Below are 9550 nucleotides of genomic sequence, written 5' to 3' on the forward strand. Positions count from 1 at the left end.
TTTTGTGGAACATTAAGTTGTAATAGAAGATGAAATCTTAGACTTTCTGTTCTTACATGAATTGTCTCACCACCGTACTAATTTAGATTTTTGGACAGCAATAAATTAGTCAATAGTTCCAAGAATATGCAGCCTCAGAAAACTCTCTTAGATAATTCATTTGAACTTTTGATTTCCCTGTCAACTTCTATTGTCACATTTCAAGAAATATAGTGTACAGTTGACAGATTCGTTGAGATATATAGTAATAGTATATTTCCACTGGGTAAATATGTTATGTTCAGAAAATTTAAATTCAAATGGATAATATTAAAATATTTGAAGGCACTTAATTTTCTCTCTTTTCTCATCTCAACAAGGGACTTTAGTTTATTGGAATCTTTAGTGAAAATATTTGCATCAGAAACCGGTTCCTGTCTAGTAAATGAACAGAAGACATTGCCTGGAAGACAGAATCTGGTACTAAGGTGTTTTATAAGTCTACACCACAAAATTGTGTCCAGACAGTACCGAAATCACTAATTCACACACACAAACTACAAAATATCCACGAAAATGATTTAATTTCCATATTTGTACTCTTGCCTGTCAGCCATCTTGCACTCAAAGCAAGATGAATAGTACCTTTGTCACTGAATTTCTGATTCTGGGTCTCACCCAGAAGCCTGAGCTCCAGGGAGTCCTCTTTATTGTTTTCTTCTGTATCTACAACATAGCTTTTTTTGGAAATATGCTAATTATCATTGCCATAATCTATAACACCACCTTGCACACCCCCATGTACATTCTCCTCCTGGCCTTGGCTGTTGTGGACATCATCTGTACCACAAGCATCATCCCCAAGATGCTGGAGGTCATGCTGACCTCAGGAAACACCATTTCCTTTGGAGGCTGCATGACTCAGCTCTACTTCTTCACGTGGTCCCTGGGGGCTGAGATGGTGCTCTTCACCACCATGGCCTATGACCGCTATGTAGCCATCTGCTTCCCTCTTCACTACAGTGCAGTTATGAACAGACACACGTGTGTGGTCTTGCTCAGCATTGTCATGGTGATTGCAGTCACCAACTCTTGTGTCCACACAGGTCTCATTTTAAGACTGAGTTTCTGTGGGCCAAACACCATTGACCACTTCTTCTGTGAGATACCCCCACTACTATCTTTGTCCTGCACCCCGGTGAGAGTCAATGAGGTGATGGTGTACGTTGCAGACATCACCCTGGCTGTGGGTGACTTCACCCTCACCTGCATCTCCTATGGCTTCATCATTGCTGCCATTCTCCGCATCCGCACTGCAGAAGGCAAGAAGAAGGCCTTCTCTACCTGCTCCTCCCACCTCATAGTGGTGTCCCTCTACTATTCCCCTGTCATCTACACCTACATCCGGCCTGCTTCCAGCTACTCCTTTGAAAGGGACAAGATAGTGACTGCCCTCTACACTCTTGTGACCCCCACTCTCAACCCGATTGTGTACAGTTTCCGGAACAAGGAGATGCAGACAGGGATTCGGAAAGTCTTTGCATTTCTGAAACAACAGTGACTTCAAAGACATTGACTCTTTGCTCTACAAGCATTTCTTAGAACGTATTCCTTTTACTGCCATTCTCCAAACCAGATTTATTTCCTCTAGATTATGAGGAAGTACCCTCTTACAATATGTTCCCTCCTTACTCTTCATTATGGAATTACACCAATTTTCAAGTATAGCATATACCACCATTCCACATATCTACTATATGTATTTTCTTTTATGAAAAATTTCAAAACTATTGCAATATATGTAAAATATTTTTCTTATTCTCTTTCTATTCCTAGAATTCTACCTCTATCACTCTATACTTTTAACTTGAACTATATTGGTGACTTAATTCTCCTATGACTTCATATAAATCTATTTCACAAAAGGTGTTACATTTGTCTAAAAATGTATATAACATCTAGTAAATCATGTGTGTTCATGTATTTACCAATAAACAAATATAAACATTATCTACATTTGCATGTTTTTATCACCAAGCTGTATTACTTATTTTTTATTTTATTTATCTTGGATAGTGACAGATTAACAGAGCAAGAGAGAGAGAGAGAGAGAGAGAGAGAGAGAGAGAGACCCATAGCACTGCTACCCCAGTAGTATAAAGCTTTCTTTCCCCTTGCTGGTGGTGACTGAGTCCTTATTTCAGTGTAAAATGTGCATTGCCTGCCCCCTCACTATTTATAATGTTATAGAATAAGTTGGTCTATGAATCAAATAACTTGCCATATATGTGACAAGAAATTATATGTTATCACTTTGTGACCTACTGGTGATGAAGGTAGTAGGATTCCCTCTGAAATCATTATTATAAGCAGGGACCCAAATGCTATTCAGCTTTAAAAAAAAATCATTTGGAGGTTACTGGTTTACCATACGATTGTCTAAACAGGAGCTCCATTTCTCAGCTCTGCATTATGGTATCTGAAAGATGCTCTCATCCGCAGCCTAGGACCTTAACCGTCCTCCAAGCTCCCCTTTTCTTTTCCCAATGTTCCTTACCTTGGTGCAGTACCCCATAGCAAGTCCATGTATCACCCTGTCTTCTCCTTTTCTGACTCTGTCTCCCGATTTTCACCTATGTGTATAGCCAACTGGCATTCCTCCCTCTCTTCCTGGCTCACAATACCCAACATTTTTCTTTCTTTGTATATTTTATTTGCTTATTCATTTGAAATTATAGGGGAGAGAGAAAGACCCAGACATCTCAGGTAAATGTGCTGCTGGGGACTGAACTCAGGACCTTATGCTTGAGAATCCAATGCCTTATCCACTGAGCCACCTCCCAGACCACCAATACCCAACATTTTTCCAAATTAATACAGGCCACTGTCTCATTCTACTCTTTCTGAAATAATCTAGTCCATTTAATTGTGATCTGTGCTATGTTTTTGCCTCCATGGTCACAAGAACTATATGTTTTCACCAAAATTAATCTTTATAGCGTAATATATCAAATCTAAGTTAATCACAGAGCAGCAGGAATACTGTTGCCAATCCTCTTGTCCAGGACCATAAGTTAGTGTGCAATGAGCAATCAGGCCCTATCGCATTAGGACACAGAGCACCATGGGTCAATTAGAAGTTACTGAAAGGACATAGTTGGGAATCTTGTTGGGTATTCGGTGAATGTTAGTGTTTTGTCCGGATTGGGTAAGGTCAAGAACTAGAACAATTTTATCTATGAGACAAAGGAAATGTATATTGTTGTATTATAATTAGTACAGAATTAGCTGTTGATATTAACTGGGAGAAGAGAATATTGGTTGTTTCATTTCAGAGGAGGGGGTACTTCTACATCTGTGCTCACACATGCCAATAGAGATGCTTTTTCATGGGCACAGTGATAGCATAATGGTTATGCAAAGAGACTGTCATACCTGAGGCTCCAAAATCACAGTTTCAATCCCCCATACCACCATAAACCAGAACTGAGCAGAGCTCTGTTAAAAAACCAATCAACCAAACAAAAACATAGTAGAGGTGCATTGTCTATCTTATTCCAACATAGTGAGCTCTCTGATGTGTATATACTGGAAATTAATCAATTACTCTAAATCTATAATAATGAATCTATAATAATTAGTTCTCTGGTCATACACGTGGAAGGAAGCTACTTTCCTTTTTTATGTAAAACTAAAATTATGGACAAGGGATTCAGGGTAGTGGCTAAACAAAACACTTTAATGCCAGAGAAACTACTTTTGATCCCCTGGCACTACTGTAAACCAGAAAAGAGCTGTGCTTAATAATATTATAAGGTCATAGTTGATTTTTTCCACTGTGTTCTCTTTGCAGAAAAAGAAAATCAAGTGCAAGTCCTATCAACAACAAATAGCATCTGTTGCTTTACAAATAACAAATTAAAGTGCTTATTCCATAACCTTTCACTGTATCAAGTTATTGACATAGTCTATGATGAATAGTTCATAATAACCTAGCCTTGCTAGAAATGGACCTACCCTGTGACCCTGAAATTTCTCTCCTGGAGATATATCACTAAGAACCAAACACAACTATCCAAAAATATTTGTGTATACCTGTGGTCATAGCAACACAATTTATAAAAGCCAAAACCAGGAAGCAGCCCAAGTGTTCAACAACAGATGAGTGGCTGAGTAATTGTGGTATATATACACAATGGAATACCACTCAGCTACTTAGAAATGGTGACTTCTCCATCTTCACCTCTTCTTGGATAGAGCTTGAGTGAATTATGTCACATCAGATCAGCCAAAAAGAGAAGGATGAATATGGGATGATCTCACTCATAGACAGAAGTTGAACAATAAGATCAGAAGGGAAAACACAAAGGAGAACTTGGCCTGGAGTTGATGCATTGCACCAAAGTAAAAGTCTCCAGTGTAGGGGTGGGGTAAGTTTATGGAAACATGATGGCAGAGGAGGATATAGTGGGAGTTGACTGCAAACATGCAAATCTTGGAAATGTTACATGTGTACAAACTACTGTATTTTACTGGGGTTTTTTTTTGTCTTGTTTTGTATTTTTTTAAATTTATTTCTTTATTGGGGAATTAATGTTTTACATTCAACAGTAAATACAATAGTTTGTACATGCATAACATTCCCAAGTTTCCCATTTAACGATACAACCCTCACTATGTCATTTATCATCCTTCGTGGACCTGTATTCTCCTCACCCACCCACCCCAGAGTCTTTTACTTTGGTGCGATACGCCAGTTCCATTTCAGGTTCTACTTGTGTTTTCGTTTCTGATCTTGTTTTTAAATTTCTGCCTGAGAGTGAGATCATCCCATATTCATGCTTCTGTTTCTGACTTATTTCACATAACATGAATTTTTCAAGGTCCATCCAAGATTGACTGAAAACAGTGAAGTCACCATTTTTTTACAGCAGAGTAGTATTCCATTGTGTATATATACCACAACTTGCTCAGCCACTCATCTGTTGTTGGACACCTGGGTTGCTTCCAGGTTTTGGCTATTACAAATTGTGCTGCCAAGAACATGCAAACAGATTTTTTTGGATGGGTGTGTTGGGTTCCTTAGGATATATCCCCAGGAAAGGAATTGCAGGGTCATAGGGTAGGTCCATTTCTAGCCTTCGGAAGGTTCTCCAGACTATTTTCCACAGCGGTTAGACCAATTGACATTCCCACCAGCAGTGTAGGAGGGTTCCTTTGACCCCACACTCTATCCAGCATTTGCTGCTGTTACCTTTTCTGATGTATGACATTCTCACAGGAGTGAAGTGATATCTCATTGTTGTCTTTATTTGCATTTCTCTGACAATCAGATACTTGGAGCACTTTTTCATGTATTTCTCGTGCTTTTGGATCTCTTCTGTTGTGCATATTCTATCCAGGTCCTCCCCCCCCCATTGTGGATGGGGTTATTTGTTGTCTTTTTGTTGAGTCTGGCAATCTCTTTATATATGTTGGTTATTAGACTCTTGTCTGATGTATGGCATGTAAAGATCTTCTCCCATTCTGTGAGGGGTCTCTTGGTTTGGGTAGTGGTTTCTTTTGCTGTGAAGAAGCTTTTTAACTTGATGTAGCCCATAGGTTTATACTTGCCTTAGTCTTCTTTGTAATTGGATTCATGTCTTTGAAAATGTTTTAAAATTTATGCGGAAAAGAGTTCTGCCAATATTTTCCTCTAAGTATCTGATAGTTTGTGGCCTAACATCCAAGTCCTTGATCCACTTGGAATTTACTTTTGTATTTGGTGAAATACAGTGATTCAGTTTCGTTCTTCTGCATGTTTCAACCCATTGTTTCCAACACCATGTGTTGAAGAGACTCTGCTTTCCCCATTTAATAGTCTGGGCACCTTTGTCAAAGATTAATTGTCCATAGGTGTGGGGCCTCATTTTAGGGCTCTCAATTCTATTCCAGTGGTCAGTGAGTCTATTCATGTTTCAGTACCAAGTAGTTTTGATGACAATGGACCTATAATACAGCTTGAAATCTGGGAGTGTGATGACTCCAGTTCTGTTCTTTTTTCTCAAGATTGTTTTGGCAATTCTAGGTCTTTTCTGGTTCCAGATAAATATTTATAGCCTTTGATCTATTATGCTAAAAAATGTGCTTGGGATCTTGATGGGGATAGCATTACATCTGTAGATGGCTCTGGGTAATATATTCATTTTGATGATGTTAATTCTTCCAACCCATGAACATGGAATATCTTTCCACTTTTTTGTGTCTTTTTCAATTTCTTTGAGTAGTGACTCATCATTTTCAGTATACAAGTCTTTCACTTCTTTGGTTAGATTTACTCCTAGATATTTCATTGTTTTTTTTGATACAGTAAAAGGAATTGATTTCTGGATTTCAATTTCTTCTAACTTAGTGTTTGCATAGAGGAATGCCACCGACTTTTGAATGTTAATTTTGTAGCCTGACACCTTACTGTATTGCCTGATGGTTTCCAAAAACTTCTTGCTGGATTCCTTAGGTTTTTCCATGTATACTATAATGTCATCTGCAAATAATGAGAGTTTGACTTCTTCTCTTCTAATCTGTAGCCCTTTAATTCCTTCCTCCTGCCTTATTGTGATTGCTATGGCAAGAACTTCCAACACTATGTTGAATAGTAATGGTGATAGTGGGCATCTCTGTCTAGTACCTGATCTGAGTGGAAATGCTTCCAGTTTTTCACCATTGAGTATGATGTTGGCTGTAGGTTTGCTATATATAGACTCCACTATCTTCAGGAATTTTCTATCTATTCCCATTTTTTGTAGTGTTTTGATCATAAAGGGATGTTGTATTTTGTCAAAGGCTTTCTCTGCATCTATTGATATGACCATGTGGTTTTTGGTCTTGCTTTTGTTGATGTGGTGGATCACACTGATTGATTTACGTAGATTAAACCAACTTTGCATGCCTGGGATAAACCCACTTGGTCATGATGAAAAATCTTTTTGATATACTGCTGTATCCAGTGGGCTAGAATTTTGTTCAATATTTTCGCATCTATATTCATCAGAGATATTGGTCTTTAGTTTTCTTTTTTGGTTGTGTCCCTGTCTGCTTTAGGTATCAGAGTGATGTTGGCTTCATAGAAGCTGGCATGGAGTATTCCAGTGTCTTCAGTCTTCTGGAAGACTTTTAAAAGTATAGGTATTAGTTCTTCTTTTAAGGTTTTGTAGAATTCATTTGTAAAATCATCTGGTCCAGGACTTATTTTGGGGGAGATTTTTGATAACTGTTTCAATTTCATTAGCTGTGATGGGCCTGTTGGTGTTATCCACTTCCTCTTTACTTAGTTTTGTAAGTTGTTAGGTATCTAGGAAATCTTCCTTTTCTTCCAGGTTCTCTAGCTTGGTGGCATACAGTTGTTCATGGAAGCCGCACATGATATGTTGAATTTCTGCTGTGTCTGTTGTGATATCTCCTCTTCCATTTAGTATGCGATTTAAATTTGTCTTCTCCCTTTTTTGTTTTGTGAGTCTGGCTAAAGGTTTGTCGATTTTGTTTACTCTTTCGAAGAACCAACATTTACTTTCATTGATCTTTTGTATGGTTTTCTTATTCTCAATGTTATTTATTTCTCCCCTAACTTTAGTGTTTTCTGTCCTTCTGGTTGCTTTAAGGTTCCTTTGTTCTTCTTCTTCTAGGTCTTTAAGATGTGCAATCAGGCTGTTTATGTGTGCTTTTTCTTGTTTCCTAATGTGTGCTTGTATAGCTATGAACTTCCCTCTTAGGACTGCTTTAGCTGTGTTCCAAATATTTTGATAGCTTGTGTCTTCATTTTCATTGAAGTCTCGAAACATTTTGATTTCTTCCTTTATTTCCTCTTTGACCCAGAAGTTGTTAAGAAGTGTACTTTTGAGCTTCCACATTTTGGGACTGTTACTAATCGTTTGTTGATTGTTAAGTGTTAGTTTAATTCCACTGTGGCCTGCGAAGATGCTTGGGATGATTTCAATGCTCTTGAATTGGCTGATGCTGTCTTTGTGGACTAATATATGGTCTATCCTTGAGACTGACCCATGTGGATTTGAGTAAAATGTGTATTCCAGTTTCTTGGGATGAATGACTCTGAAAATGTCCAATAAATAAACTAGTTCTAGTTTATCGATCTCTTCATTTAGCTCCCTTATGTCTTTATTGATTTTCTGCCTGGATGATCTGTCAAGTTGAGAGAGTGGGGTGTTGACGTCCCCTACTATGATGGTGTTGCTGGTAATATATTGCTGTAGCTCTTTCAGTAGAAGTTTGATGTATTTAGATGGCTTCTCATTGGGTGCATAGATGTTAATAACTGTTAAGTCCTCTTGATTGACAGATCCTCTCAGTATTAAGTAGCATCCATTCCTAACTTTTCTTAATATTATCTATTTTAAAGTATATCGTGTCAGATATGAGAATAGCTGTTCCTGCCCTTTTTTTGTGGGCCATTGGCTTGTATGATAGTTTTCTATCCTTTCACTTTAATTCTGTGTTTGTCTTGTTGAGTTAGGTGGGTTTCCTGTAGACAGCATAATGTTGGGTTGTGTTTTCTGATCCATCTTCCTACTCTGTGTCTTTTAATAGGTGAATTCAGGCCATTGACATTTATTGATATCAAAGATTGAAGATATTTTAACGCCATACTTGTAGAGTTTTAGAGTGTTTTGATATATGTCCTATTTGTGGTGGTCTGATTGTTTATAGGAGATCTTTCAGAACTTCTTTCAGGGCAGGATTGGTGATAGTTGATTCCTTCAACTGTTGCTAGTCTGAGAAGGTTTTGATGCCTCCATCTAGTCTGAATGACAGTCTAGCAGGATATAGTATTCTTGGTTGAAAGCCTTTCTCATTGAGCACTCCATAGATATCTTTTTTTTTTTAAATTTTTTATTTAAGAAAGGATTAGTGAACAAAAGCAAAAGGTAGGAGGGGTACAACTCCATACAATTCCCACCACCCAATCCCCATAACCCACTCCCTCCCATGGTAGCTTTCCCATTCTCTATCCCCCTGGGAGCATGGACCCAGGGTCGTTGAGGGTTGCAGAAGGTAGAAGGTCTGGCTTCTGTAGTTGCTTCCCCGCTGAACATGGGCATTGACTGGTCAGTCCATACCCCCAGTCTGCCTCTCTCTTTCCCTAGTAGGGTGTGTCTCTGGGGAAGCTGAGCTCCAGGACACATTGGTGGGGTCTTCAATCTAGGGAAGCCTAGCCAGCATCCTGGTGGCATCTGGAACCTGGTGATTGAAAACAGAGTTAACATATGAAGCCAAACAATTTGTTGAGCAATCATGGATCCCAAGCTTGGAATAGTGGAGAGGAAGTGTTAGGGAGGTACTCACTGCAAACTCTAGTGTAATCCTGCTTTCAGGTATATATTTTGCAGTAGTTTATGGATACGTGTGCACATACGCTCTCTCTCACAGAAACTGGTGTATATCTAGGTTATGGGACTTTGTTAGAAAGTGAACTACCTGAGATGAAATTAGAGTGTACGATTAAAGGAAAGGTCTCACCCGAGTAATGAAGCTGAAGGGTTGTCATACCACACGTGAAGTCTCTGGATACAGTCTGAGG

General features: G+C 38.6%; 1 protein-coding gene across 1 annotated transcript; it reads left to right on the forward strand.

Moving 5' to 3' along the window:
- Window positions 1–613: 613 nt before the first annotated feature.
- LOC132540290 (olfactory receptor 13G1-like) lies at window positions 614–1540 on the forward strand. Its single transcript, XM_060197077.1, has one exon. It carries the CDS (start codon window positions 614–616, stop codon window positions 1538–1540), a length of 927 nt encoding a protein of 308 aa, XP_060053060.1.
- The last annotated feature ends 8010 nt before the right edge of the window (window positions 1541–9550 follow it).

Source organism: Erinaceus europaeus, chromosome 9 (genome assembly GCF_950295315.1).
Source record: "Erinaceus europaeus chromosome 9, mEriEur2.1, whole genome shotgun sequence".
NCBI lineage: Eukaryota > Metazoa > Chordata > Mammalia > Eulipotyphla > Erinaceidae > Erinaceus > Erinaceus europaeus.

Coding starts and splice junctions, on each gene's coding strand:
- LOC132540290 (XM_060197077.1), top strand. CDS start 614: ATGAATAGTACCTTTGTCACTGAATTTCTGATTCTGGGTCTCACCCAG.